The 27,949-nt window shown below is 55.9% G+C and overlaps 8 protein-coding genes and 1 non-coding gene across 9 annotated transcripts; 6 read left to right on the top strand and 3 right to left on the bottom strand.

Annotated features, from left to right (window-relative positions):
- Positions 1–297: 297 nt before the first annotated feature.
- ASPZODRAFT_13797 (hypothetical protein) lies at positions 298–3,203 on the top strand (the record flags this gene model as incomplete). Its single annotated transcript, XM_022724405.1, has 4 exons — positions 298–681; positions 754–1,355; positions 1,419–1,775; positions 1,835–3,203. The coding sequence occupies 4 exons, from the start codon at positions 298–300 to the stop codon at positions 3,201–3,203; spliced, it is 2,712 nt and encodes a 903-aa protein (XP_022583570.1).
- Positions 3,204–3,697: 494 nt separating this feature from the next.
- On the top strand, positions 3,698–3,779 carry ASPZODRAFT_t52. The gene has a single exon. It is a non-coding gene; the product is annotated as a tRNA-Ser (tRNA).
- A 118-nt stretch (positions 3,780–3,897) lies between these two features.
- Positions 3,898–8,323, bottom strand: ASPZODRAFT_1387135 (hypothetical protein). Its single transcript, XM_022724482.1, has 7 exons — positions 8,205–8,323; positions 8,052–8,153; positions 7,589–7,988; positions 7,504–7,539; positions 7,060–7,434; positions 5,501–6,988; positions 3,898–5,430 (listed from the first exon to the last, which is right to left on the bottom strand). The coding sequence occupies exons 3-7, from the start codon at positions 7,943–7,945 to the stop codon at positions 3,967–3,969; spliced, it is 3,720 nt and encodes a 1,239-aa protein (XP_022583569.1). The 5' UTR covers positions 7,946–7,988; positions 8,052–8,153; positions 8,205–8,323; the 3' UTR covers positions 3,898–3,966.
- Positions 8,324–9,032: 709 nt separating this feature from the next.
- ASPZODRAFT_91284 (hypothetical protein) lies at positions 9,033–10,492 on the top strand. Its single transcript, XM_022730420.1, has 2 exons — positions 9,033–9,312; positions 9,394–10,492. The coding sequence occupies exons 1-2, from the start codon at positions 9,183–9,185 to the stop codon at positions 10,149–10,151; spliced, it is 888 nt and encodes a 295-aa protein (XP_022583568.1). The 5' UTR covers positions 9,033–9,182; the 3' UTR covers positions 10,152–10,492.
- Positions 10,493–11,057: 565 nt separating this feature from the next.
- ASPZODRAFT_111537 (hypothetical protein) lies at positions 11,058–13,800 on the top strand. The gene is made up of 5 exons (XM_022721022.1): positions 11,058–11,463; positions 11,547–12,791; positions 12,846–13,236; positions 13,309–13,583; positions 13,639–13,800. The coding sequence occupies exons 1-5, from the start codon at positions 11,428–11,430 to the stop codon at positions 13,699–13,701; spliced, it is 2,010 nt and encodes a 669-aa protein (XP_022583567.1). The 5' UTR covers positions 11,058–11,427; the 3' UTR covers positions 13,702–13,800.
- A 482-nt stretch (positions 13,801–14,282) lies between these two features.
- Positions 14,283–21,100, top strand: ASPZODRAFT_1385725 (hypothetical protein). The gene is made up of 3 exons (XM_022724473.1): positions 14,283–14,613; positions 14,671–18,725; positions 18,859–21,100. Exons 1-3 carry the CDS (start codon positions 14,514–14,516, stop codon positions 20,836–20,838), a joined length of 6,135 nt encoding a protein of 2,044 aa, XP_022583566.1. The 5' UTR covers positions 14,283–14,513; the 3' UTR covers positions 20,839–21,100.
- On the top strand, positions 20,944–23,239 carry ASPZODRAFT_23332 (hypothetical protein). The gene is made up of 3 exons (XM_022727931.1): positions 20,944–21,327; positions 21,378–22,500; positions 22,575–23,239. The coding sequence occupies exons 2-3, from the start codon at positions 21,413–21,415 to the stop codon at positions 23,161–23,163; spliced, it is 1,677 nt and encodes a 558-aa protein (XP_022583565.1). The 5' UTR covers positions 20,944–21,327; positions 21,378–21,412; the 3' UTR covers positions 23,164–23,239.
- Positions 23,240–23,262: 23 nt separating this feature from the next.
- ASPZODRAFT_129433 (hypothetical protein) lies at positions 23,263–25,049 on the bottom strand. Its single transcript, XM_022722263.1, has 3 exons — positions 24,732–25,049; positions 24,566–24,637; positions 23,263–24,497 (listed from the first exon to the last, which is right to left on the bottom strand). Exons 1-3 carry the CDS (start codon positions 24,996–24,998, stop codon positions 23,340–23,342), a joined length of 1,497 nt encoding a protein of 498 aa, XP_022583564.1. The 5' UTR covers positions 24,999–25,049; the 3' UTR covers positions 23,263–23,339.
- Positions 25,050–25,182: 133 nt separating this feature from the next.
- Positions 25,183–27,687, bottom strand: ASPZODRAFT_91268 (hypothetical protein). Its single transcript, XM_022730419.1, has 4 exons — positions 27,510–27,687; positions 26,872–27,450; positions 26,563–26,822; positions 25,183–26,507 (listed from the first exon to the last, which is right to left on the bottom strand). The coding sequence occupies exons 1-4, from the start codon at positions 27,527–27,529 to the stop codon at positions 25,276–25,278; spliced, it is 2,091 nt and encodes a 696-aa protein (XP_022583563.1). The 5' UTR covers positions 27,530–27,687; the 3' UTR covers positions 25,183–25,275.
- Positions 27,688–27,949: the final 262 nt, after the last annotated feature.

Below are 27,949 nucleotides of genomic sequence, written 5' to 3'. Positions count from 1 at the left end.
ACACTTCTGCTCCTGGCCCTCCCTCTCTCCCCCTCTCTGTGCTCCAGCTGTGAGAAAGAGTTCTTATCGACGGAGAACGAAGGCGTCGCTGGCGGCTGCTTACTCGTGTCTGATCTTTCGGGTTGGTTTTCTGCTGCTGTTGTTTTTTTTTTATCGTTTTCATGTCGACGCCCGCTTACCAAAACAACCGCCCACCGCCACGCAGATTCCTCTGATCGCCAATGCCCACGAAGAACCTCGTCCGTTGAAGAGATTTGTTTGAATTTTCTGAGTCCCTCGTGTCCCTCGCTAGTAGTCATGGAGACTGCAGAAACACCTTCGCCCGGCTTTCCGTCCGACCCCGTGCATAAACCGACCGACTCGATGGTGACCGTCTCGTTGTCCGATACCATGTCGAATCCCGAGCCTGTAGAGGCCAATTGGGCATATCTGAATAGTCCACGCACGCCGGTCGAAGCAGCGAGTCCGGTGGAGATTACAGAGAGATCGGAAGAACAATACCATTCCACACCGAGGAGCAGTCAGATGATGCAGACAGTAAGAGCAGAGGGCTCTTACGTCAACTCGCGGGACAGCAACGCAGGCTCCGGGGGGGAAGATGGTTTGTCGGATCAGGAGAATGACTGGGAATCGCTTGACAGAACAGAGGAGCAGGAGCCGCGCAATGGAGGGTCGGATGAGGTGCGTCAGGACTTGTCCGAACTGGGAAGCATAAACATTTCTACAGCGACTGACTGGCTACTTTCTTTCTAGTCAACTGCTCTACTTCTAGCACGTCTTGAGCAGGAAAACGATGCTCTGGCCACGAACCCAAAATCGGGGCTGTCGAGAAGCCCCAGTGCTCACCGAGAGTCCCGTGCCAAATCCCTCCACCACATCCAACGCTTGATCAACGAACCCACTCGTTCTTCTCTACGCTACTCCCAGCTTCCAACACCCGCGATGACCGAGCTCGAGTTCTGGGCGGCCCTCGTGTCGGACTATCCGCAGACCGCGCAGCGATTGCCTACGCTGACAACGAACAAGATCCGAGCCGGAGTTCCCCCTCCACTGCGAGGAGTGGTGTGGCCAAGCTTGGCTGGTGCACGCGACATGCACCTCCTAGCTGAGTTCCAGAGACTCTGCAATGAGACGAGCCCCTACGAAGGTCTCATCGGCAAAGATATCGGCCGCAGCTTCCCCAACGTCGAGATGTTCAGAGACCCCAATGGCGAAGGCCAACAAATGCTGGCTCGAGTGCTGAGAAGCTTTAGCTTACACGACACCAAGATCGGATATTGCCAAGGCTTGGGCTTTGTTGTGGGACCTCTGCTCATGCATATGACCGACGCCGAGGCATTCTGCGTTCTAGTCCGGTAGGTGACCCGGCGCGTGCAAGAGGACTAAAGAGGGAATGTACTAACTCTTCTTTAATTCAGCCTCATGGAGCAGTACGCACTTCGGGATTGCTATCTTCCTGATCTTTCCGGCCTTCACCTCCGTATATACCAGTTCCAGAACCTCCTCGCCCGCCACCGCCCGGCTTTGTTCGCTCACCTAGAGTCTTTGCATGTCGAGCCGATCTACGTCTCGCAATGGTTCCTCTCCTTCTTCGCCGTCACCTGTCCGTTGCCTATGCTCCTTCGAATCTACGATGTCATTTTCCTCGAAGGGGCTTGTGAAACACTGATGCGAGTGGCACTTTCGTTGATGCAGCGCAACGAGAAGAAGATTCTCGCTTGTACCGAGTTCGAAGACGCAATGCAACTTCTACTGTCTAGGAGTTTATGGGATACGTAAGTTGTTCACCACGACCAAAACTGGGTCCCGACTAACAGCTGTTGAAACAAAAAAGATATACTTGCCATGCAGACGATCTTGTAGAGGACTTTGTGTCGTTAACTTCGCTTGTCACCAAAGAAAGCCTTCAGGCCCTCGAAATGAGCTATAACCAGTCGCAAGGAGTCACTGCGGGGATTTCTTTCCCTCAGATGCAAGCCGCTGCTTCACGATTCCTCGGCCGACTATGGGCGGGTTCCTCCCACAACTCCGTCCGATCGAGTGCTCTCAACCCAGGTCAAAGCAATGCGTCGCGGCCAGTCAGCACCATCCGACGCTCAACATCCAAGCAAAGCATGACTTCAACTCTAAATTCAGTTGAATCCGCCTCTGACGCCAGCACCGCACCGACGGAGCTGTCCGTCTCCAACGACATGCAGAAGCCGCGTGCAAAATCCGCCATGTCCCATAACAAGGATCGTGATCTACATACTCAGATCGAAGATCTCCTTATGGCACTAAGTGACTTGCAGCGTCAGCATGCCGATATCACACGTGAGTTACAACAGGAGCGGGAAGAACGCGAAGAGGATCAAAATGCGGCAAAGGCAATGCTGGAGTACATCAAGGGGCTGGAAGATCCCCCTACCGATCTCCTCGCGAAGGCAGAGGACCGGTTTGGCACTCTACGATCAAAACGGACCTCGATCATTCAGACGAAGCATCAGCTCCGCGACGACGTGAACAAGTTGAAGGAGATGCGGGATGTGGAGGCCGCGCGGTGTCTCGGTCTCACCCGACAGCTTGACGAGCGAGAACAAGACAACGCCCGACTACGAGACCAGCTTCGCGAGGCCAGAACTCGGATCCAGGATGGGTACCGCGACCGCCAGCGTCTGGAGCGGACCATCCTCGATCTCCGGGCCATCAAGACACCGTCCGACTCCCCGCCGGATATCACATACTCGCCCTCGAGTGAGGACAGCTATACCTCGTCCGGCCTGCGCGAACTCAAGCTTGTCCGCACCAACTCGCAGAATAGCATCAGTAGCGGGCACAACACAGCCCGGGGATCCTTCAACAAGCGGACGAGCAGTCTCGGCCTCCAGTCGGTCCTCGCAACGGAGAACAACAAACCTGCTGCGGAGGAATCCTTGCTCCTCGAACTCGTCCACTCGAAGACGGCCGAAGCCGTTGCCAAGCAAGAACTGGAAGAAGTCAAGGCCAAGCTGGATGCTCTGCGCAAACTCGTCTCGGGCTCTGGCAAGGGATCGCCACTCCTCCAAGGCCGCAATTCCCTCAATCTCTCGGCTTCGATACCCAACGGCTTATCCAAAGCCAGTACGGAGCCTGCCGGGTCCAGCAGTGGCGGCGGGGGCTTCTTCAGCGGATGGGGACGACGTGCCGCATCAACGAGCGGAGACAGCTATTCCGACACGAAGTAGTGTCTCTTTGTTCTTTTTTTTTTTTTTTTTTTTTTTTTTCTAATCCTGTACTCTTCTTCCTTTGCCTCTCCTGTTTACAGATATACATACTTTGTTAGAGGTGCACATATATCTTTACCCTCATGATTTTTTAATGGCGCTGTTACAGAATATGATACCTATTGTTTGGTTTAATTGGTGTGTACATACTTGAATTGAATTCTCCGGAGATGTCTGGGTCTAGGTACGGTAGTAAATATATGGCTAGGGTCACAATATATATCCATACACCCTCGTGTTCAAGGAAGATACAATACTATCTATTCTATATTTTTATAAATACCCCATACAACTCATATCGTCTGCTGATCAGTATAAATCATGAAATATTATTGCAATAACTTTAATATTCTATGCAGAAGGTGATCAACATTTCCATATGGAGTGCAGAGTGATGACCACGAAGTGATTACTGATGGCTTATATTTTCAAAAACCGAGCAAAACAACATCTAAGACACTATGGCCGAGTGGTCTAAGGCGGCAGATTAGAAATCTGTTCTCTTCGGAGGCGTAGGTTCGAGTCCTACTGGTGTCGTTTCTTTTTTTTTTTTCCCCATCACTTATATGGCCCAGTCCAAAGCTGAGGATTGAACATATTTTTATTAGGTTTGCTAGTAACTACAGTATATCGCGTATTTGAAATGTACCCTAGAACACCAAAATGTTGGAAGATGAACAGTTACAGTAAAGTGTATGGCAAGGACCAGTACACTCATAAAAATCTACCTCCCCGTCTCCGTCTCCAACTGGGGCTCCCTGCCCGTCAAATCCCCCGCTCCTAGCTTCTGTTTGACCTTGCGCAAGGCAAACTTGGTCTCATCCTTGACGAAGAGCGCGTTGCGGGCCGGTTTCCACTGTAACAGGCCGCGCTGCTGTCGCTGCTCGCTGCGTCGGTTTGCCTTGTTACCATTCGAGGACTTGCTGGACCCTGCTTCTGCCGTGGTGGAGACGGGGGAGACAGGGCTGGACTGTGTAGTAAGTGAACGTTGCTCGGAGGAAGCATTGGTAGTAGTGTTGGTATCGGGGTTGGTATTACTGTTGGTGTTGCTGCTGCTGCTTGAAGTAGAACTAGGCGTCGAACTCCTATCATCCTGAATGTTCGGATCCCGTGCAGAATTATCGTCAGTATAAACCTTTGGATCATGACCAAAAGCACCGCTCCAGTCTTGGCCCTCGTGGTCGATCCAGCGCCGCCGCTCAGTCGGACTAAGTTGCTTGAGGACGTCGCGGCCCTCGACGAGAGACCGTGCGTGCAGCGCCGCCGTCTCCTCGGGCACCTCGAGCTCGATGCTCCGCGGCCGCACCCCCTCCGCGATACAGGCCTCCCACGTTTCGAACGTCTCGCGCGAGTTGTTGTCGACGACAAACCGTTCGTGCGACTCGTCGATACCCGGCGTGAACATCCCGCGCAGTCGTAGGCGTCCGACTTCCTGCAGATCTTCGAGGCCGGGAACTCTCTTGGCCTGCCAGTTCTCCTCTGTGATGTAGTTCTGCGTCAGGCGGCTGCCGTTGCGGGCCGTCCAGATCGGCAGGTCGAGTGCGGTGTCTTCGTTGTCCACCAAATGCTGCAGCCAGAGCACCGCGTACGCCGCTGCCCCGTGTTTTCCTTGGGTGTGGAACTCGAACACGATCGGTGATCGGTACCGGTGCTTCACGGGGAGACGGATGCTGTCCCGGAATGACTCGTCGGATAGATCATAAACGGCTCCATTGTTTTCATTGCTGATGGCGCCATCACCGTTCATGTTACCTTCTTCGCCATTGTTGAGCTTGCACATCGACCGAGGAATCTTGCCACTACTGCCCCCCGTACGCAGCCGGATCTTAGCCCGGTAGGCGTACCCAGGTGTACTGATCGTTTCCGAGGTAAACTTGAAAGTCCCGACGTCCCAGCCTAGCATCCGTGGCGGGAGCTTGGTCTCGACGTGCCGGAAGAGCAGCGAGATGCGGATCCGGCCGAACCCGATCCCCCCGTCGAGAGGGTACCACCGGGTCACCTGCGAGCTGGTCTGGAAGATCTCAGACAGTTTCAGTGGCACGACGCCTAGGATGGGGTCGTGTTCGCGGTATCGCTGGTCACGGACAGTGACCACCACAATGGCCGATCGCCAGTCGCGGACGAACCGCTCGGTGCCTGCATTGAAGATTGGTTTGGAGCTGACGGCTTTGGGTCGAGTTTTGTAGACCTATCATTATTAGTGTATAGAGAGATAGAGAGAGAGAGAGAGAGAGAGAGAGAGAGAGAGAGAGAGATACCAATTCATCGTTGAGAATAATCTTGCAGTAGCTGGTTGGAAGGGACTCGCCCTGCTCTTCTGTGTTTTCGCCATAGGACTTTGCAGGTTCGTACTCGCGGCCCTTGCGGTTGCCCTCACTGCCCTTGATATTGGCAAGCTGCAGGTTAACGATCTGGTGGACGACGACGTTGAGAATGCCGCTGGGCCACAGGGGATCCGGGGGCGTGTGGGTGATGGCATCCTCCTCCTCGTTGGTGATGACACCCTTTTCGTCCTCAAAGGCCGGGTTGCCCTTGAGCGTCTCGGGGAGACTCTTGTCCTGGCCGTCGGTTCGCAGGCCCGGGCGGAGCTTGGGCTTGCCGAAGAAGCCGACCTCCCAGTGCAGCTCGCCGGGCATCTCGCTGCCTTCGTCCAGACCCTGCAGCCTCGAGATCTGGGGGTACATCTTGCCCGGGTGGTCGAGCATCGCGCGGATGGGCAGTTCAATCTTGCCTACAATGTCGTCGGCTGTGTGGCGGTCCGAGTCCCAGAGCTCAACGCTGAGGTTCTCGTTCGCCTTGATCAGGTCCGGGGTCACCAGCAGCGCCGCCGTCTCCTCCCACACCGGGTTGAGGTCGTCTGTGATGACGCGCGTGCAGTACATGGGTTTGCCGTACTTGGAGAACGACAGGTTGATGTACGGGTCGCTGCCGCCGCCTTCGCTGCCGCGCTTGTCCTGTTTGCTGAGACCGATGGCCCGGTGGATGCGTATCCACATGATCCCCAGCGCCTGGGTCTCCTTGAGGATGTCGTCGCCCTTGAGCATCATGCCCAGATCCATCGTCATGGATTTCGGGGCCGCGAACATAGCGCAAGCCGTGCGGATGGCGTAGTTGACAAAGTTCGAAATCAGCGGCAGGTTCAGGATGTTCACCCCACGCTTGATCATGGGGATGCACCCGGCACGCACATGTGGGATGCCTACCAGGCTGAATGTCACTTCCTTCATGAAGGGCGCCTCGGGCATCATCTGGAAACGCAGGCGTACAGTACCCACCAGCTCCGACAGCTCGACAAACACGGGGAAGGGCACGCCAAAGACACCCTTGATCCCAAGGTAGAAGACCAGATGCATGTGCATGTTACGCGCCTTGGACGAGGCGCTGAGGCCGCTTGGTTTCGCATGGTACGCAAACGAGGCCTCCATGTTGTAGTAGCTTCCGCCTTCTTCGATGGCTGCCGCCTCCTGAGGGTCTTTCTTCTCATGGTTCTCTCGGTGGATATTGTCCTTGAGCTGTTGGACATGGCTATCTGGCAGAGCACGCATACTCAAGATCCGTAGAGGGTTGCTTCCTTGATCTATCTCGGCGATACGGACGTTCTCAATCACCCCGGGGGCAGAGGCCTGCATGATGTCTTCGATCGTGTCGGCGACTGGGGTCAGCATCTCGGGATTGACGAGTCCCCATACCACACCGAGGAAGGTATTCATCCATTCGACGGATTCGGGAAGGAGGTTTGCAGTAGCCTATAAATAGAACACATTAGAATACACGATGAAGAATGACTCCCTCAAAAGAAGAGAAAAAAAAAACCCACCGTTTCTCCACGCAGTTGCTCGCTACTCCACTCCATTTCACGTCCACTGCGAATGAGCTCCTGCATCCAGAGGAACACACCGCTTGCAACACATGCTCCAAGCGGAATCAAGCCCCAGAGGGAGCCACCGAAGAGGTGACCGAGGAAGATGATGGCCAGGAAGATACCTGTGCAAACACCCGTTGCCTTCAACTCTAGCCGCTCAAACATGGGCTCGAACGTGACTGTCGGGGTAGGATGGAACAAGATGTTGGTCTTCTCTCCACGGATGGGAACGTCGGAAGTGGTGCCATCTGCAATGGGGTCCGGAGGGGCAGTGATGTCTTGGTTGTACTTGTAATCCGACAGGGACTGATCGTGGCTTGTCTTGACGTCCTGAAATTATTAGCGGGTGATGCAGTCGTGTGTGTGTGTGTGTGTGTGTGTTAGCAATGCAGTTCTTACAGTTGGTAACCCCAGGTTCGCGTTTGGTACCGTCAGCTGTTGAGTCTTAGCAACACCCTCAGATCTTATAGGAAAGGGGAAATACCATTGGTTTCTTCACGGTATCCATCGAAGACTCATCCTGATCCTCCACCTCAATGTCCTTGCCCGTTGTCGGATCGGTGACTGTCCTCGTCTTCCTTTTGGACACCTTGCGAGGCTCATGTTCGACAACGTCCCCGTCCCTCTTGACAGGAGTGTCAGGTTTGGGTTTGGGATCTCTCTTGGCGAGTCTCTCCTGCTGCTGCTTCTGCTTGAGCTGCTCGTCAATCTGGCGGTCTCTCTCCGCCTTCTCTTTGTCGAGCCGCTCCATGAACTGGCTAATCGTTGGGACTGGGTTATTTGCACTCCACGGCTGCCCGACACGATGCCCCTGGGCCGCGTTCCCTTGAGCGGACGACATATTGATTATAGTTGCTTGCGTGTTTCTTTGCAATAGCACAGGTCTGGGTTTTATATGTTTGTTACACGGACAGCCAGACTATACAGCCAGACTGCAAATGACACACCAATTGATATCAGTGTTGTCAACCAGTAGTCGTAACCGCACAGCTGGTGGAAGAACTGCGTGTAGACCAAGGCAATGGTCAATATTGCGAAGGTAGTACGAGCTTAAAAAAATCAGCAAAGCAGGTTGACGTCGTGAGCTGGAGGGATACTACCCATGATATCGCCTACGTCATCGTGGAGAGCCCTCTTGCCTGCCAATGGCCGACAAAGGATAAAGAACTTGCAGATCGATCCATCGAAGGCCTGCAGTGGAACGCCTCGATCTGCAGTCTCGATCGCCCTCCAGTCTCCGCATTTGAAGGATGCTGGATCCTGTTTTGTCGTCGAGGCCGTGGTGCCATCGCCATCGCCATCGTTGCGATTAGATCGAGAGAGGGATGGGAGATATCAGTGAGAGTACTCGGTGAAACTGTTTTAAAGAATGCAATTTTATAGACTCCTGTACTCCAGGGAATTCCTGGTAGGATGGTTGTGATGGATTTTCCTCGAGGTAGAGAGAGAGGAGGTTAGAAGTTGGAGGTTGGGTGTTTCTGCTATGATGTCACGATATCATCCGGAGTACGGAACAGCTGTACAGAGAATACCTGGATATTCCATGGGACAGCTATTGAACAGCATTCTAAATCAGTATTCTTCTGATCATATTTTGGTCTATTCTGATTATATTATAATTGATTTGATTATCTTATCTCCATTTATATGCGAACCTTCGTCATAGAGTATACGGTTGCTGGTAACTGTACAGGTAGATATTGTAGAGAACCAAATTATCGATATTAGTAGACACATATAGTGAACTATTCAGATATCTGACAGACTATAATCAATATCATTGTCTCCTTATTATTGTCTCTTTATCATTGTGAAGCAGAATAGCTGCGCCACATAGAGTACACCTGCACAGCCGCATCCACAGCCACAGGCCACAACGTCGACAACAGGAAGAAGCGACGGACGACGAGCTTTTCTCAACAACGCATCAAGAAGAAACCAAAACAGGCAGGGAGGGTATTTTAAATTCTTGCTGGCGTATTATTCATTGATAATTTTTTTTGATCCCCTAGATCTGGCCCGAGTTGAGACACTACTGCCAATCTACCACCAGTGCTACCACAGACACAGACACAACAATGTCGGAAGAATCACCGGCTCAAAAGGCTGCTCGCCTACGCAGAGAACGGCGTGAAGCTAAGATTCGCGATGGCGGTGCTGCTCGTCTAGACAAGATCACCAGTCTAAGCGGCAGGACGCCAGCTAGTGGTACATCTACACCTTGCAGCTACGAAGAAACAACCCATCGAGAAAAAAAAAAAGAAGAGAAAAAAAAAGCTAATGACTCAGTGCGTGAAGAAGATGATCCCCCAACCTCCGTACCAGGAAATATCACACCCTCTCCTCCCGTCGAGCCCGAGATTGCCGCACCCGCAGCCCTACCCCCCTCCCAGGAGGAATCGGCCGAAGCCCTCCGCGCGCAACAGGAGTATATCCGTGCTCTACTGCGACAGGCGCCTGCAGAAGAACAGGCTGGGGTTTCCAGCCCGCTCGATGAAGACCCGACAATGAAAATGTTGAATGCTTTGATGGGTGGGATGGCCGGTGGACCGGGCGGGTTACCGGGGGGAATCCCCGGGTTTCCCGGAGACGCTGCAGGTGGTGGTGGTAATGGTGGCGACGGTAATAACGGGGGAACTGGGTTTTCACCTGCAGCGCTGGCCTCGATGCTGGGACTACCGCCGTTTGTGGCGAGCATTCTGGGTGCTGTGACTGGGAAAGAGAGCGACGAGGAGAAACGACAGGCGCTGGTGTGGAAGCTGCTGCATACGGTGTTTGCGATGGCCTTGGGTATCTACGTGCTGGTGCTGATGAGCTCGTCGGTGGCGACGTACGGGTTCCCGCCTCCGCGGCCGGCGACGGCACAGAATCCGTTCCTGGCGTTTTTGACGGGGGAGATGGTTCTTGGCGGGGGGCGGGCGGTGTTGGGCAAGGGGGATGCGTGGTCGATGGGGGTGAAGACGGTTGGGGATGTGATGAGAGATGGGAAGATTGTCCTGCTTGTGTTTGGGCTGGGGAGTTGGTGGTTTGGGGGGTGGACGAGCTGAACTATCCTCCATACCATGTAGTACAATCCAGCCTGCTATTCTACGACTTTTCCAGTGCATCTAGCCACGCTTTTTTAATTCGCTACTGGGAGGCCTACTTTTTTTTGCAGAGCTTCTGAAATCCATGCCTGAGGCACTTTAGTGCCTGAGGCAGAGACAATGGACGCCTTAATGCCTAAGATCTGCGGAGGATTGGGCTAACCGGATGCAGCCAGTTCTGCAAACGATGCAATATATGCAAAGTGATTGGTGGAGCCCCGCATCAGGGCATCACGTGGGGAGGTCAGCCGTGGACCTTCCCAAACGGGCTGCTTGACTTTCTCTACTTACTTTAATTTACTACTATTACTTTACTACTTTAATTTACTACTATTAGTTTACTATTGCTTTACTTTACTACTATTAGTTTACTACTATTACTATTACTACTATTACTATTACTATTACTACTACTATTACTATCACTACTATCACTACTTTACTATTACTATACTACTATCACTACTTTACTATGCGGATCCAGTGGGGCATAGCAGAGAGCTCTACGGACTTCTCTCGGCAACCCACCCCGAGTTAATGCCAGAATAGAATAGATGAGAAGCAGTAAAGAATAACAATAATGGTAGGAATAATTATCATTCTACATCCTACATAGTAGATACTATCCCAGGTACCCTATAGCCTATAGCCCATAGCCGGAGCAACGGAAACAACCCCGCAGGCCCGACCAACGACAGGCACATCTGCTTCGCCCTGCCTAAAACAGTTCCTCTTGGCCGAGTTGATCAGTACCTAGGTTAGGTACCTACCTAGTAGTACCTGTCAGAAGGTACGGGACACTGGACAGTGTTGGTCTTCTTGATATTCTCTGGCTAATAAGAACAATACGATTGCTGACTCGACGAGGTTCCCCTCCCCGTCTCGCCCATCTTTTTCGCATCTGCCCCGCTCTTGCACGCCCAGATCTTCTTTTTTTTTTCTCTTTTGAATTTCACTCTTCCCTTCGTCCTAGTTGATCCAGATCATTTATCACTCTGCTTCTCCCTGGTCTACCTGGTCTCCCTGGTCTACCGTTGCTTTGGTGTTGGTTCTGTCGCTGTGAACGGTAGCTCCACTCCGAATCGGGAAGCGTCCCAACACTTCCGGACAACAAGAAAGACCTTCCTCCTCCTCTTTCTTCTCCTCCTTTTCCCTCCTTTTTCCTCCTCCTTTCTTCTCCTTTCTTCTCCTCCTTTCTTCTCCTAATTTCTACCATCAATAATATTCAACCGCCATCATGTCTGACGGCGCAGTGAAGCCCAGATCAAGAGTGGTAAGCAGAGAGATTAGGGGAAACCAAAAAAAAAAAAAAAAAAAAAAAGAAGCGAGAGATTATGGCTAATATGAGGAAATTAGGTCCTCGAAGCCCACGAGGTCGATACCTTCCATGTCCCCCAGGCATTCTACGAGAAACACCCGACCCGCCCCCATCTGAAAGATCTCGATGAGTACAAGACGCTGTACGAGGAGTCGATTCGCAACCCCGACCAGTTCTGGGCCCGGATGGCCCGCGACCTGCTCACCTTTGAGCGCGACTTCCAGACCACCCATATCGGTTCCTTTGAGAATGGCGACAACGCCTGGTTCGTCGAGGGCCGCCTCAACGCCTCCTTCAACTGTGTGGACCGTCACGCCATCAAGAACCCGGACAAGGTCGCCATCATCTACGAGGCCGATGAGCCCAACGAGGGCCGCTCCATCACCTACGGCGAGCTGCTGCGCGACGTCTCACGCGTCGCCTGGACCCTCAAGCAGCAGGGCGTCCAGAAGGGCGACACCGTCGCCATCTACCTGCCCATGATCCCAGAGGCCCTCGTCGCCTTCCTCGCCTGCGCCCGGATCGGCGCCGTGCACTCGGTCGTCTTCGCCGGCTTCTCCTCCGACTCCCTGCGTGACCGCGTCCTCGACGCCCGCTCCAAGGTCGTCATCACCAGCGACGAGGGCCGTCGCGGCGGCAAGATCATCGGGACCAAGCGCATCGTCGACGAGGCCCTCAAGCAGTGCCCCGAAGTCTCCACCGTCCTCGTCTACAAACGCACCGGCGCCGAGGTCCCCTGGACCAAGGGTCGTGACCTCTGGTGGCACGAGGAGGTCGAAAAATACCCCAACTACATCGCCCCGGAGTCCATGAACTCCGAGGACCCCCTCTTCCTGCTCTACACCTCCGGCTCCACGGGGAAGCCCAAGGGCGTCATGCACACCACCGCCGGCTACCTCATCGGCGCCGCCATGACCGGTAAGTACGTCTTCGACATCCACGAGAACGACCGCTACTTCTGCGGCGGCGACGTCGGCTGGATCACCGGCCACACCTACGTCGTCTACGCCCCCTTGCTGCTCGGCTGTTCCACCGTCGTCTTCGAGAGCACCCCGGCCTACCCCAACTTCTCCCGCTACTGGGACGTCATCGAAAAGCACCAGGTCACCCAGTTCTACGTCGCCCCGACCGCCCTGCGCCTACTCAAGCGCGCCGGCGACGAGCACATCCATCACAAGATGGAACACCTGCGTGTTCTCGGCTCCGTTGGCGAGCCCATCGCCGCCGAGGTCTGGAAGTGGTACTTTGAATCCGTCGGCAAGGAGGAAGCTCACATTTGCGATGTACCTCTCTCTCTCTCTCTCTTTCCCTTCTATCAGGTCGATACTAATTGATAGACGTATTGGCAAACCGAAACTGGATCCAACGTCATCACCCCCCTGGGTGGGATCACCCCCACCAAGCCCGGGAGTGCCTCGTTGCCCTTCTTTGGCATCGAGCCGGCCATCATCGATCCGGTCTCGGGCGAGGAGATCACCGGCAATGACGTCGAGGGCGTGCTTGCTTTCAAGCAGCCCTGGCCGAGTATGGCTCGCACCGTCTGGGGCGCCCACCGTCGCTACATGGACACCTACCTGAACGTCTACAAGGGGTATTACTTTACCGGAGATGGGGCGGGCCGTGACCACGACGGCTACTACTGGATCCGTGGCCGGGTGGACGATGTCGTCAATGTTTCAGGGCACCGTCTGTCCACCGCAGAGATTGAAGCTGCTCTCCTTGAACACCGTAAGTTTTTTTTTTCTCTTTCTTTCTTTCTTTCTTTTATATTTCAAAGAAGATCTTGCTAAAAGTGAATAGACCAAGTGGCCGAGGCAGCTGTGGTGGGTATCGCCGACGAACTGACCGGCCAGGCAGTCAACGCCTTTGTCGCGCTCAAGAGCGGCAGCGAGACGACAGAGCAAGTGCGTAAAGACCTGGTGATGCAGGTGCGAAAGTCGATCGGCCCCTTTGCGGCGCCCAAGGCCGTGTTTGTCGTCGAGGATCTCCCCAAGACGCGTAGCGGGAAGATCATGCGTCGGATCCTGCGCAAGATCCTGAGCGGCGAGGAGGACAGCCTGGGAGATACATCAACAGTAAGTCTAGTCTCTAGGAATGTTGTATTGTATTATATATATACTGACAGTTTAGCTTTCTGATCCCTCTGTGGTGGACAAGATTATTGATACCGTCCACGCTGCGAAAAAGCCGTAAGCAGTAGGTAAAATACCCCAAAAGAAAAAGAAGGACGTATGATAATGCCTGTTTATATTATATTTGATCTGTGGACTCCAATGATTACCCTGTTCTGTTATTAGTGTAGCTTTTAAGTATTAACAATAAAACTTAATCAATACTATCAATAACAAAGCATTGTCCTAACAATGCAGACTACTAGGCAGCAATACTTAGTACCTACTAGTTACTACTAGGTACCTACTAGGTAGTACCTTACTACCTCTATGTACTCTCCAACTCTCCAACTACCTCTCCTACTCCTACTCCTACTGGCTACTACCTACTCCTACCTTAGGCACTGCATGACTAAGCCAGGCATCACATGACGGAGCTCTGTCCTCCTGCCTGAGGCAACACACCCAATCCGGCCTAGCGCCAGACTTTCTCTCCGCTGCAACTTTTGCTTTCCTCAACTCAACCTCGCGTCGTCGACCTGCTGTCCTCCTCCTCCTCCTCCTCCTCCTCCTCCCCCTCTTCCCCTCTCCTGTCGCCCTCGTCCCTCCCTCTCTCCATCACAACTCGGGCGGTTGCGATTCTCTACTCGATTCTCTCGATTCACCCTTGCCAGTTTCTTACTTTTCGCCTCTGGTCGCGTTTTCGAACCGGGTCGTTTCGCCCTGCGTTCGACCTTTTTTTTCCGGCGCGCGTCGCATCTCGTCTCTCTCCTCGCCACCTGGCTCATTTATTTACAAATAAATAAATCTGTCGAGAGCTTTCTTCTGTTTTTCTTCTGTCGCTCCTCTTCTCTCGCATCTGGGGACTCCTACATGAAATAGAATTCATCCACCATGTCTTTCGGATTCGGAGGCGGAGGCTTCGGCTCTGGTAATCAGCAGCAGACTTCTGGCTTTGGCTCGGGCTCTGCGTTTGGAGGAACAGGTTCTGGAGGTAATTCTAATTCCTTTCTCTCTTGCTTTTCTCTTCTTTCTTTACTGATAATTCTAGGATTCGGATCCAACACTCAAAACCAGGCAAACCCGCTTTTCGGCGGCCAGAATCGCCCGGCCTTTGGTTCCAATACCGCCTCCACCGGCGGTAGCCTCTTCGGAGGCAACACTGCCACTTCGGGCGGCGGCGGTTTCGGTGGCTTTGGCTCAACAGGCTCTGGCGCCGGCGGGTTTGGTGGTAACACTGGTACCGCCACGGGCGGGGGTATCTTCGGAAACAAGACGGGGGGTTTCGGTGGCTCGACGGGCTCAACGGGTGCATTTGGCGCCGGTGCTGGCCCTTCCACCGGCTTTGGCGCCGGCACCGCGACCACTGGATTCGGTGGCGGTGCAGGCACTGCTCTGCAGCAAGGCCCCGTGCCTCCCTCGGACGGAACTGGAAGCACTCCCTTCAACCCCTTCACCGAGAAGGATGGCACCTCAACTACAACCAACCACTACCAGAGCATCAGCTTCATGCAACCCTACAGCAAGTACTCCTTTGAAGAGTTGCGTCTAGGCGACTACAACCAGGGCCGTCGGTATGGCAACGGAAGCGGTCAGGCAGGCGCCTTTGGCTCCTCCGCCTTTGGTGGTGCCAGCACCGGCGGCTTTGGCCAGCAACCCGCCTCGGGCTTTGGCACTACTTCCACCCCGTTCGGTGGTGCCGCGGCCACCACCACCACCAGCGCGCCCTCCGCCTTTGGCCAGACTACTCCTCAGACCACCGGCGCCTTTGGCTCCACGACGGGCACCAACAGTCTCTTTGGCGCTCAGAAGCCCGCTACCTCCATGTTCGGAGGAGGTACGAACACCGCTACCTCTCAGCCCAGCTTGTTCGGTTCCACCGCTGCCGCGCCCGCGACCGGATTTGGCACAGGTGCAGGAACCACCGGTGCGACCGGGTTTGGCACGGGCGCCACCGGCTCCCTGTTTGGAAACGCCCAGCAGCAGCAACAGCCCCAGCAACAGACCAAGAGTCTCTTTGGAAGCTCCACGGGCACGGGCACGACCGGCTTCGGCGGTGGGTTCGGTACTCAGCAGCAGGCCGCCTCCACCACCACTACCCCCTTCGGCGGTGCCGCAGCCGCAGCCTCTCCCTTTGGCGGAGCCCAACAGACAACCGGCACGGGCGCCTTTGGGGCCTTCGGCCAGCAGAACCAGGCCCAGACGCAAAACAAGGGGCTTTTCGGCGGTGGTACCACCGGCGGTGCTTTCGGTGGCGCCGCGCAGCAACAGCAGCCTGCCGCTGCTGGAGGCGGTCTCTTTGGGGGCTCTACTACCGGCGCTGGCTCGTCTCTCTTTGGTGGCCAGAATCCCGCCCAGCAGCAACAGCAGCAGCCTGCCGCTGGTGGCGGCTTGTTCGGTAACACGGCTCAGCAGACGGGTACCGGCTCTCTCTTCGGTGGCGCGCAGCAGCAACAGCAGCAGCCGAAGCCCGGTGGTCTCTTTGGATCCAGCACAACTGCTGCTGCCCCGGCCACGGGCGGTTTCTCGGGCTTTGGGAACCCCCAGGCGCAGCAGACAGGGACCGGTGGTCTGTTTGGCAACACCCAAACCCAGCAGCAGCAGCAGCAGCAGCAAAAGCCTGGTGGTCTCTTTGGTTCCACCACCGGCACCGGCGGTTCTCTGTTCGGACAGCCTGCCAACGCCCAACCGGTGGGCTCCTCTCTGTTTGGCAACACTCAGACTCAACAGCAACCCGCTGGCGGCGGCCTCGGTGGCACCGGTAGCCTCTTTGGAAGCATAATCCAACCCGCCCAGCAACAGGCGGCCCCGGGCAGTCTACAGGCCTCGCTCCTCGAGGGTAACCCCTACGGGAACCAGTCCATCTTCTCTGGTCTCCCTGCGCCCAACGCCCCAAGCCCTGGTCCGCTCGCCACCCCTCTTTCGTCCAGCGTCAAGCAGAAGCAGCGCACCCCCTTGCCCGTCTACAAGATCACCCCCAGTGCGGCCAACCGTCTCATCACCCCGGCCAAACGCCAAGGCTACGGCTTCTCGTACTCCACCTACGGCTCGCCCACCAGTGCCACCAGCACCCCCGGTGGTCTGGGGAACAGTCTCCTGGGTGGCGGTGTTGGTGGTGGTGGTGGTGGTAGCCTGCGCGGAAGCGTCGGAGGTAGTTTTGGCCGCAGCTTCAGCAAGAGTTTCTCAACCAGCAACCTGCGCAAAACCTTTGACCCGGAGACGGACAGCATTCTCTCCCCCGGCGCCCTCTCCACGGGTTCCTCTCGTCTATCCAGTGGTAACCTCAAGCGGCTCACCATCGACCGCAGCCTGAGAAACGACATCTTCTCCCGTCCGGCAAGCACCCCCGCGGCACTCACCGCCGCCCCCGCTATCACCAACGGAAGCGAGGAGCCTTCGTCCACAACAACCCAGCCTGCCGCAGCCGACAAGCTCAAGAAGAAGGTCAGCTTCGACTCGACCTCGCCGAAATCCGGTGAAGACCGAGCCGCTACCACTACTGGGGGCGAAGTCGTCCTGGTTCAGTCTACAAGCCCCGAGCCGACTCCAGAGGAGTTGGGATTCCTGCGTTCCGTCCGGAAGAGCACCAGCGTGAACGGAATCAACGGTATCTTGAATTCCACCGGCAGCTCTCGCCCCTCAGAGATGGAGGAGGTCATCCTCCGTCCAAGCCAGGACCACCTCCCCGCGGTGCCCGAGGATGCCGAGCACAGCAGCGTTGCCGCGACCACCAACGGCTCCCGGTTGCCCTTCACCCCCGGTGGCGATCCCCAACCAGGCGAGTACTGGATGAAGCCGTCGCGTGCCGAGATCAACAAGATGAGCCGGGACCAGCAGAAGCACGTGGTGGGCTTCACCGTGGGCCGGCAGCGGTGCGGATCGGTCACGTTCGATGAGCCCGTCGATCTGACCACCGTCGATCTGGATCAGATCTTCGGTGGGCTGGTGGAGATCCGGGTGCGGAGCATCACCGTCTATCCCGACGAGGGGATCAAACCTCCTGTAGGCAAAGGCCTGAACGTCCCGTCGATCCTGCGTATCGAAAACTCCTGGCCCCGTGGCCGCGGCATGGCCTCGCCCTCCCCGCTCACCAGCGGTCCCCTCTTCGAGAAGCACGTCGACCGCCTGCGCAAGGTCCACAACGCCGCGTTCATCGACTACGAAAAGACCACCGGTACCTGGATCTTCAAGGTTCCTCATTTTACCACGTACGGCCTTGATTATGATGATGAGGATGAGGATGAGGAGGAAGAAGGTGAGAGCCTCAATCACACCATCTTGAGTGCCGCACCTGACACCCCAACCCCGAAGGCTCTGTCCCCCAACATGGACCACACCGCCACCTTTGACACCGACGACTCTTTTTTAGGATCGGTGGCTGGGATCGAGGACGACACGTTTGATTTCAAGAAGCGCAAGATTGTGCCTGGATCCTTTGGCAATCAGGTGTTGGCGGTGGAAGAAGAAGACGAGGAGGATGATGAAGAAGAAGAAGAATACGATGACGACGACGTGGAGGAGGAGGAAGAAGAAGAAGAAGAGCAGTTTTCAGACGAGTCTTTTTTAGGAGAAGGCTCCACGGGTTCAACTATTGAGCAAGATGACGACATCACCGAGAGCCAGCAGTCTGGCGACGACTCGGAAGTTGAATCGGATGAGGACCGGGAAATGGACATGGCCGGCGCCTTTCCCAACCTTCATCACACCGTGGAGCACGACGATACCACTACTACCACCAAGATTACCGACCTTGACATGGACACCACCCAGCGTTCCCTGAATCCCTTCTGGAACAACACTCCCGCCAAGAGTCGCCTGAACCTCAGCGGCGACTGGGCCGAGCAGCTGCAACGGACCATCAGTCCTCGCAAACAGAACCGTGACGCCCTGCGCGAGATTCAGGCCAATGCTTTCCATGACAGACCCTTACGCGACGACGATGACACCCCCAAGGAAAAGAAAGCAGGCCCGGATGTTCGGCAAAAGGGGTTCACCACTAGCATTGATTTAATGAATTCTTTGTTCCAGCAATCTACTAAGCAAGCACCTCTTCCCCCCCGCTCCTCACCTTTAAAGAAACAGACTGTGCCTTCCAAGGGCTTTGAGGTTTGTCTCTCTCTCTCTCTCTTTCCTTGGCCCTTTCCTTCGAAGATGACTACTCAAACTGTATCCTATTCACTCAGATAGTTTTAATGAAATACAAGCTGACATTCAAATTTTCCTTTTTCTCTTCTTCTAGTGGCCTTATCATAAACAACCCAAGACGGCTGGCGAATCCAACGAGCTGACCGAAAGCGATCTCGCGTTCCATCATTCGTTCAAGCCGCGATGGGGTCCCATGGATACCTTCATCTGTGCGAAGAACGACATGAGGGAACGACTGCCCGACCCGAACGAACCGTGGGAACAGGGAATATCGGTGACCAGCGAGGGCCGGGATATCGTTCTGCTTGCCTTCAACAAACCGGACGAGTCCTGTCAAATGCTGGACATCCAGAAGCGCCAGTCTGTCATCCACCCGGTGGATGGCGTGCCCTTGGTCCGTCTGGTCAAGGCGGAATTCCAGCAGTTGGCCCAGCTGCCGTCTAGCTATTCGACGCAGTTGGATCGGGAGCGGCTCGTGTGGCAGCTGGCCAACGTGTTGTTCAACGATGAGCTGGAGGACGACATCTCGGCCGGCGTGCCTGCGCATCTGCGCGCCAAGTATCTTCACCGGATCAAAAAAGATCGTCTGTCGAGACTGTGGGAGGGCATTGTGCGCGAAAAGCATGCCCATGACCTGGAGCGGATCGTCTCTGCCGAGGAACGCGCCGTGCACCTGCTGTGCTCGCATCGTGTGGAGGAGGCCTGCAAGACCCTCCTGGAGGGTGGGAACCTGCATTTGGCCACGCTGCTGTCGCAGATTGGCCGTGACGCGACCGTTCGGGCCGACATGAAGGACCAGGTGGACTCGTGGCGCCAGAACAACGTCGACGCCGAGATGAGCGAGCCCATCCGCGCCCTGTACGGGCTGCTGGCGGGTAACACGGTCGGGAGCGAGGGCAAGTCGGCCGGTGCGCTGGAGGATCGCGTCTCGAGCTTCACCTTGACCGAACGCTTCGAGCTCGACTGGTTCCAGGCGTTTGGCCTGCGACTCTGGTACGGCATCACGGATGATGAACCCATCGAGCATGCCGTGGCCCAGTTCTTCAACCACCTCGCCGGCGGCGACGAGACGGCCTTCCCTTACCCGGCTCATCTGGATGCAACGCGCGAGCAGCCACCGCCGCCGTCGTCGGAGGATACCATCGGCCGCGAATCCCCGCTTTGGGTTTTGCTTAAAGCTTACTCGGTGGTGACGGCGGCGGCCCCCATCGGCCTGCCGGCGATCCAGCTTCCCCTGGCCGTCCTCCCGGAGGCCGTCACGGGCGATCGGCTCAGCAACCGGTTCTCGTTCCAGCTGCACTCCCTGCTTACCGCTGCGTTGGGCCAAAACGAGTCCATCCAGGTGCACGCCGCGCAGGCCGACTCCCTGGTCTGCGACTTTGCGTGGGAGCTGAACTCGACCGGGGCGATCGACCAGGCCCTGTTCGTGCTGCTGCACCTGTCGCAGGCGGCGGACCGCGAGCGTGCCGTCAAGGAGACGCTGGCACGGTTCGCTGCGCGGCTGCCCCAGCCTCTCACCGCGGAGGGATCCCCGGATGCCTTCTGGCAATATCTCACGGTGGACCTGCAGCTGCCCGAGGCCTGGATCTGGGTGGCCAAGGCGTTGTACGCGCGCACCACGGGCGACGCGACGGCCGAGGTCGACTGTCTGGTGCGAGGCAAGAACTGGAACGACGCGCACACGACCTTCTGCCGCATCGTGGGGCCCACGGCGGTGATCGAGCGCGACTATGCCACCCTCGAAACGCTGCTGTCGGGCTTTGGCGAAGGTCCTGATCGCAAGGTACGCGGCTGGGCTCGCGGCGGCGGCGTGTACGAGGATTTCCTGCGTCTGGCGACCGCCCGCCCGGGCAACAGGGACCCTGTCCGTCTCAACCGTCTGGTGCACGCCCTCGTGGCCATGGGCGACAAGGTACGGCAGGGTTCGGGGGTCGAGGGGCTCGAGGAGCGCGTGGCCTTTAAGGAGATGAGCCGGGCTGTCGCGGGTTGGACCGCCCAGGATGATGCCAAGGTATTTCTTCTCTCTCTATACAGATGGTTTATACAGATGTTGTATACTGACTTGACTTTCTAGTCTGTGGAACTGTCTAGCGTTCTCAACCTCCCTTTGACCTGTGAGGCTCGCATCCTGCAGACGGCTGAGATGGGTCGTCGTTACTATAATCTGATCATGGCGGGTGGCTACTGATCTCTTCTCTTCTTCTCTTGTCTTTGTTATCTCTTTATCTTCTTGTCTCCCTCTTCTTCCCCTGACTCCTTTGACTTATTACCTTGTGTCTCTGCCAGCGTTCGGTAGATCCTGTATCCAACGATCTGATGTACTCTGTTAGTTAGAATAATCACACCAAATCCACTGTTTACCATACTCTCTTCCAGTTCTCTTGTTTCACCTCATTATGATGTTTCACAAGCCGGTTCCGGCCTGTGTGTCCCTTGGTTCCTGGTGTGACGCATCCCGGGGCCGGGCAGGCAAACTACATCATCTTCCTCTCTTCCTTTCTCTCTCCTCTTTCCATCCTGACAGTCAGTGTGACCCAGGGAGTCTTGAGTAACCAGCCTTTCTGTAAGTTTGTACGACCGACGTCTATGATATCTGTCTCTTACCAAACCTAGCTCTCATTCCCTCGTCACCATCATCGTTGCCAATCATGGATACCTCTCGTGAAGAGCAGCTTCAGATCGAGCACCAGAATACCACCGACACCGACATGGACAGAGTGAGCGACGCGGACGACAAGCCCGCCGAGGCGACTCCCGGGTCTGACCCGTCGACGCTCGAGGCGCAGAAGCAGTCGGTGACGGTGCAGTCGAGCGCGACGGCGCCGCACTCGGCCTTCAGCCGGGGCCAGAAGGTGTTCATCGTGGCCATGGTGACGTTGGCGTCCTTCTTCTCGCCGCTGTCTGGCCAGATCTATTACCCCGTCATGCCGACCCTGGTGCGCACCTACCATCTCACCACCGCGCTGGTCAACCTGACCATCACCACGTACATGATCTTCCAGGGGCTCGCCCCGAGCTTCATGGGCACGTTTGCTGATTCCGGGGGCCGTCGTCCGGCGTATATCATCGCCTTCACCATCTACACCGCTGCAAATGTCGGCCTCGCCCTGCAGGACAGCTACGCCGCCCTGCTGGTCCTGCGCTGCGTCCAGAGCGCAGGCAGCAGCGGCACCGTCTCCTTCGGCTACGGCGTCGTCGCAGACATCGCCACCGCCGCAGAGCGAGGCTCGTACATCGGTCCCATGTCCGCAGGCGTCATGGTCGCCCCGGCCCTGGGCCCCGTCATCGGCGGCTTACTCGCGCGCTTTCTCGGTTGGCGCAGCGTCTTCTGGTTCCTCGTCATCATCTCCGGTGGCTACCTTGTTCTTTTCATCGTCGCCGTGCCGGAAACCGCCCGCAAGATCGTCGGCAATGGCAGCGCGCCTCCGCATGAATGGTGGCGGATGTCTGTCGTCCAGTACCTCCGACGTCGACGTTCTAAAAATGATGCCGCCGAGAACATTATAGGTGAGAACCACCACCACCACCACCACCAGCATCAGCAGCATCAGCAACGAAAACTGGCCTTCCCTAACCCGCTTGCCTCCTTCGCCATCCTGCTCGAGCGTGACGCCCTCATCATCATCTCCTATGTCGGGCTGGTCATGTTCTCCAACATCGCCTTGTTGACCAGCACCCCGAACCTATTCGGGACGCTCTACGGCTTTAACGATCTACAGATCGGCCTATGTTTTATGTATTTCCCCCCCCCCCCCCCCCTCTCAATAAGCTTTTTATCTACATTTCTAGTCTCATCATACTGATGTACAGCCCCCTCGGCGTTTCCGCCTGCGTGGCCGCCGTCTGCAACGGCCGACTCCTCGACTACAACTACCGCCGCACCGCAGCAAAACTGGGCCTCCCCGTCGACCGCAAACGAGGCGACGACCTGCGCCATTTCCCCATCGAACGCACCCGGCTGGCGACTTTCTTCCCCGTCATGACTCTCGGCGTGGCGGCCTTCCTCCCCTACGGCTGGGTCCTGCAGCGGCACGCACCCCTCTACGCACCCCTCATCCTCCAGTTTGTCATTGGCTTCTGCTTCATCGCGGGCCTCAACACGCTCAACACCCTCCTCGTCGATCTGTTCCCTGATAGACCTGCTACCGCCGCCGCGGCGTGTAACCTGTTCCGCTGTCTGCTTGGCGCCGTCGGCGCCGCCGTCATCGATTACATGCTCCGTGATATGGGATGGGGGTGGTGTTTCACTTTTCTGGGCTTGGTCATGGCTCTCGCGCTGGGCTTGCTTGTCCTTGAGAGTCGGTATGGTATGCTCTGGAGGGAGAAGCGGTTGCAGCGTCTCGACCAGGAGAAGGAGGAGAAGAAGAAGGAGGAAAGTGAACAGAAGGGGAACGTGTAACCATGAGTAGCAGGAACTGATGATATTGATACATTACTTGCTAGTCCATTGGTAGTTTAGGAAGTTTTAAAGCTTGAAGTTTTAACGTTTTAGAATTTGAAAAAAAAAAGAACTTGCTGTACATGATATAACGGAAAACAGCCATTGCATCGAAAGACGAACCAAAGATCACTCTTTTACATGCCCGGAGAGATCAGCTTGCCCTCAGCCCGGCTGTCCGGGTGCCAGCCACCAGCAAAAGGCCGCGTGCCCAGCTCCTTCTCGTACTGGCGGATACGGGCCTCGAGCTCCGGGCGGAAGTGGCGGATGAGACCCTGGATGGGCCAAGCAAAGGCCTCGCCCAGTGCACAGATGGTGTGGCCCTCGACCTGCTTGGTGAGCTCCTGCAGCATGTCGATCTCGCGTTCGCGCGCGTTGCCCGTCTCCAAGCGCTGCATCATCTTCATGGTCCACGTGCTGCCCTCACGGCAGGGCGTGCACTGGCCGCAACTCTCGTGCTTGTAGAAGGTCGACAGGCGCGAGATGGCGCGCACAATGTCCGTGGACTTGTCCATCACGATCACGGCCGCCGTTCCCAGACCGGTCTGCGAGTCCTTGAGGGCGTCGAAATCCATCAGCTGCGTGTCGCACACGGACTTGGGGATCACGGGCGTGGACGAGCCGCCGGGAATAATGGCCAGCAGGTTATCCCATCCGCCGCGGACGCCGCCGCAGTGGCGCTCGATCAGCTCGCGCAGCGGGATGGACATCTCCTCCTCCACCGTGCACGGGTTGTTGACGTGGCCGGAGATACAGAAGAGCTTGGTGCCCTGGTTACGCTCACGACCGAACCCCGCGAACCAGCTGGCGCCACGGCGCATGATGGTCGGGCATACGGCCACAGTCTCGACGTTGGTGACGGTGCTGGGGCAGCCGAACAGACCCACGGCCGCAGGGAAGGGGGGCTTCAAGCGGGGCTTGCCGGCCTTGCCCTCAATGGACTCGATCAGCGAGGTCTCCTCACCACACACGTACGCACCCATGCCACGGTGGATGAAAACGTCAAAGTCGTAGCCGGTGCCACAGGCGTTCTTGCCGATCAGACCGGCGGCGTAGGCCTCGTTGATGGCCCGCTGCAGGATCGTCGCCTCCTGATAGAACTCGCCACGGATGTAGATGTAGGCCGCGTTGGCGTTCATCGCGCGACCGACGACGAGGCAGCCCTCAATCAGCTTGTGGGGGTCCTTGCGCATGATCTCGCGGTCTTTGCACGTTCCGGGTTCACCCTCGTCGGCGTTGACGACCAGGTAGCGGGGTCTAGGGTCCTGATCCCATCCTTTGAAGTTCATAAACGACTTTATCTCGTTAGCATGGGATTTGTTCCGATATTTATTCTTCCCCCCCTCCTCCCTCTCCTACTTACGTATTTCAATCCCGAGGGGAAACCGGCACCACCACGACCACGAAGACCCGAGGCTTTGATTTCGGAAATGAGCTAAACCATTAGCATTTTTGAAATTAAGGATATTCTCCAATTGAACTTTTTCTTTTTGGAAAAAATCCAGATAGACAGTCTTGTTATCACCCACCCAGTCATCACCCTTCAGAACCATCTCCTTGGTCTTGTGCCAGTCGCCAAACTTCATAGCCGACTTCAGATCCGGACCATGATGGCTATACAGGTTCGTAAAGATTCGGTCCTGGTCCCTGAGTCCGCCATGGTGCCGCACGGGGGGGGCACCGTCCTGGACAGTCGCGAAGGACCGGGCAGCGGTCTGCGGCCCCTGGGTGCGGAGAGACCGGGAGGAAAGCTGGGTGAGAGAGGCGGTGGACGGAGCCGCCGCTCGAGAGATCATTGTGACAGCTGTGATCCCAATGGCCTGGGTTTTTGGGGCGGGGGAGAGAAGGTGTGGAGGAGAGCGCGAGGTGCAACGGAGGACGTGGAGGAGGTCGGGAGCTTCAGGCAATTCTTGCGCTGCTGAATATCCGCCTTTGGCGCGGCTCTGATTGGTGGGAGATGGTCACGTGAAATATTAATCAGCCACGTCACATGATATTCTATTTACTATGATTCCATGTACAGTGTACAATGTACTAGTAGTCTCAATATTATCTATTTCTTTGTTCGTCTGGTTAAGAAGTAGGAATGTACAGATATGACTGCGTCGACAGCATTGCGGTCTCCCCAGACGGGTCCACGGCGAGGAACTGCAAAGGCTTCTCCGGTAACATGACAGACTCCTGCTCGACGATCATCCACGACCATCTCAACCAGTTCGGGGACAGCCAGTCGTTGCGGTCGTCGGTGGTCCCTGTAAGTTGGGTGACCTCGACATAGAAGCTGGAATGCCCTTCTTTCGTGGCAGCGATGAACTGGTCGAATTCTGCCATCAAGGCCTCGTCGTCTTCCTCTTCAAGTTGCCAGGCGACATCCTCGGGAGGCGGGGGATACTTGTCTAAAAGGAAGGCAGCCCATCGGGATAGGCGTGGAGGCAGCTCTGATTTTCCAGAGAGGTGTGTGGCTGCCACGAAGGATAGAAACAACGGGAACGCAAGGGGAGATTGGCCGGGATAGGCCTGAAGGGCAGATACATGTCGCCCTGCACGGACCAGGAGTTTGGGGAAGAAGCTTCTGCAGAGCTCTTGCGCCGCGGAAGGAAGCAGGGCAAACAGATCGTTGAATTCGAGGAGCTCTCCGACCTGTGACAGAAGGGGGTTTCGCTCGAGGATGCGTACGTAGATCCGAGACAGGATGGCGTCGGAAAATTTGCCCGCGGGGACTTCCGACATGTGGGAGCCGAACAGCTGCTTCGTCTGTTCCCAGCTGTCGCCGAGGTTGTGCTCCCGAGCACGCCGCAGCGACCACGAGGCAATGACCAAGGCCGTCTCCGACAGATGGATCTGGCTGTCACGGTAGAGCTGAGCGTGTCTTTGCTTGAGATTCTGCGGCTGGGGCAAGCCCTGCGCCGAGGCCCGCAGCTTCAATATGTGCGTGATGAGCTCTATGATAATCTGACCCAGAGCCGCGAGGACGGCACGCGAGTTGCCGTAGACGAGGGGCAGCTGGATGCCATCTTCGGAGATCTCGAGAGTCTCCAGCTCCCGGTTGTTCGCGGCGAGTACCGAGACGGCGTTGAACAGTGCGGGCGAGAAGATGGTATGCTCCATCGGCGAATCTGGAGCCAGCAGCGGGTAGAAGATGTTGAACACATAGTAGTGGTCTTCTGGATCTTTCGCCAGATCGGGGAATGCCTGTAGCTGATACGCTTTAGCTTGAGCCAAAGGACTGCCTGGCGGTGCCCGCAGACTGACGATGCGATAATCGCACGAGTTGTCAGGCAAGCAAAAACCGTAGTTCATCATCACTAGGTAGTCAGTATTCTTCTCCATTTTTTTTTTCCAAGGAAAAAAATCACATACATTGTTCATTGTTTCGAGGCCCGTAGTTGTTGGAGATCTCCTGGCCCGGCACCGCATCCTCCAGCACGAGAAGGGCCACGTCCGTCTCACCGGCTCGCCATTCAACTTTAGCCAGAGGGCGATGATTTGGGAGATCGATCAGCGGGAGGAGAACCGAGAGTCTGTCCTCGGGGAGGTCCGCATCGGAAATCACCCCTGACAGAACCTTGGAAGAGAAAGCTCTAGAGGTAATGATGGTGGATGCCCAGAGATACAGATCCCTGTAGGGTCAGTAAGAACAATTATTTGCTCATCCGTAGAGTGCCATACCAGGTATACCGATCTGCATCTTCAAACCCTTCCTCACCGAGTATCTTGGACGCGTTCTCAAACTTCTCCTTCCACACCTGCATCCGTTGCGCTCTCGCGGCCATCAAGCTAGTCCCCTGCAGCCAGGTTAGATCCCCATCTTCCTCCCCATAGTACAGGGGTGTTGTCAGCGAGCCCGGCTGCGGCAACGTCCGGATATAAGGAAACCAAAACCCCTCCGTGCCACGCAGATACTGGCCCATCAGGAAGAAGGCCGTGGTCTCCTCTGGCCCAACGGCATCCACAAACCCGCGGGGGAGATTGAGGCCGTGCATGGAGAAAGTCATATTTGCTTCTTCTTCTTCTTCTTCTTCTTCTCCTCCTCCCAGACGATGCCCAATCGCATTGAAATACGACATGGTCACCCCCAACGGCGTCTGGATGATGCGCGTCTCCCGCGCCACGGGGGCCGGCCACGACCGCTTCACCTGGACGTGTACGCCGCGCCTCTCGTCCCGGGCGATCTGGGCGCTTTCGTGCATATGTCCGCCATTCTTAATCACCCAGTCCAGCAGGGCATTGTGTTCTTCCAGGGCGTCACTGGTAAGTCCTCGTTAGCACCTGGGAAAAAAAAAGCTTGGGGCTTATCGATAACAAACCTGGGAAACGACCCCGCCATCGTCAAGTCAAGATTTGTTCTTGGTCTTCGATACACGTTCTATCCTTGAGATAACTCTCGAGTCAACGAGAGTGATGGCAGGGAAGACGAGGGGGACGATGGGGACGATGAAGGGAGTAAAAGTTGATTTGGTGTCGAGAGATGAAGGTTGGATGAGATGAGGTGGAGTGAGAGAAGAAAGTCCCACTTTTCTGTTCGACCACTACAACGACAATATGAGGATGTAGTATTGATTGATCATCGAGTCGACAGTATTCTCTACTACAAGTTCAAAATAACTAATTTCGTGAATTGACTTTACTCGGTATCGTACACGCCCCCCATGCCAGAAAAAGCCGAAGAAAGCAGAAATCACTGGATAGAAACTGAACGGAAATCCACTGGACAACAGAAGGGACATGCCATATAATCAAAAAAAAA

The sequence above is a fragment of the Penicilliopsis zonata genome, assembly GCF_001890105.1.
Source record: "Penicilliopsis zonata CBS 506.65 unplaced genomic scaffold ASPZOscaffold_3, whole genome shotgun sequence".
Lineage (NCBI taxonomy): Eukaryota > Fungi > Ascomycota > Eurotiomycetes > Eurotiales > Aspergillaceae > Penicilliopsis > Penicilliopsis zonata.
This window is presented reverse-complemented; position numbering and strand designations above follow the sequence as displayed.

Coding starts and splice junctions, on each gene's coding strand:
- ASPZODRAFT_1387135 (XM_022724482.1), bottom strand. CDS start 7,945: ATGTCGTCCGCTCAAGGGAACGCGGCCCAGGGGCATCGTGTCGGGCAG. Junction 7,540..7,588: donor ATACCGTGAAGAAACCAATG/GTATTTCCCCTT, acceptor AAGACTCAACAG/CTGACGGTACCAAACGCGAA. Junction 7,435..7,503: donor CGAACCTGGGGTTACCAACT/GTAAGAACTGCA, acceptor TAATAATTTCAG/GACGTCAAGACAAGCCACGA.
- ASPZODRAFT_23332 (XM_022727931.1), top strand. CDS start 21,413: ATGGATACCTCTCGTGAAGAGCAGCTTCAGATCGAGCACCAGAATACC. Junction 22,501..22,574: donor CAGATCGGCCTATGTTTTAT/GTATTTCCCCCC, acceptor ACTGATGTACAG/CCCCCTCGGCGTTTCCGCCT.
- ASPZODRAFT_111537 (XM_022721022.1), top strand. CDS start 11,428: ATGTCTGACGGCGCAGTGAAGCCCAGATCAAGAGTG. Junction 11,464..11,546: donor TGAAGCCCAGATCAAGAGTG/GTAAGCAGAGAG, acceptor TGAGGAAATTAG/GTCCTCGAAGCCCACGAGGT. Junction 12,792..12,845: donor AGGAAGCTCACATTTGCGAT/GTACCTCTCTCT, acceptor ACTAATTGATAG/ACGTATTGGCAAACCGAAAC.
- ASPZODRAFT_129433 (XM_022722263.1), bottom strand. CDS start 24,998: ATGATCTCTCGAGCGGCGGCTCCGTCCACCGCCTCTCTCACCCAGCTT. Junction 24,638..24,731: donor TTCTGAAGGGTGATGACTGG/GTGGGTGATAAC, acceptor CTAATGGTTTAG/CTCATTTCCGAAATCAAAGC. Junction 24,498..24,565: donor TCCCCTCGGGATTGAAATAC/GTAAGTAGGAGA, acceptor AACGAGATAAAG/TCGTTTATGAACTTCAAAGG.
- ASPZODRAFT_91284 (XM_022730420.1), top strand. CDS start 9,183: ATGTCGGAAGAATCACCGGCTCAAAAGGCTGCTCGCCTACGCAGAGAA. Junction 9,313..9,393: donor CGGCAGGACGCCAGCTAGTG/GTACATCTACAC, acceptor CTAATGACTCAG/TGCGTGAAGAAGATGATCCC.
- ASPZODRAFT_1385725 (XM_022724473.1), top strand. CDS start 14,514: ATGTCTTTCGGATTCGGAGGCGGAGGCTTCGGCTCTGGTAATCAGCAG. Junction 14,614..14,670: donor TGGAGGAACAGGTTCTGGAG/GTAATTCTAATT, acceptor TGATAATTCTAG/GATTCGGATCCAACACTCAA. Junction 18,726..18,858: donor TGCCTTCCAAGGGCTTTGAG/GTTTGTCTCTCT, acceptor CTCTTCTTCTAG/TGGCCTTATCATAAACAACC.
- ASPZODRAFT_91268 (XM_022730419.1), bottom strand. CDS start 27,529: ATGGCGGGGTCGTTTCCCAG. Junction 27,451..27,509: donor ATGGCGGGGTCGTTTCCCAG/GTTTGTTATCGA, acceptor AGGACTTACCAG/TGACGCCCTGGAAGAACACA. Junction 26,508..26,562: donor GCCTCGAAACAATGAACAAT/GTATGTGATTTT, acceptor CTGACTACCTAG/TGATGATGAACTACGGTTTT.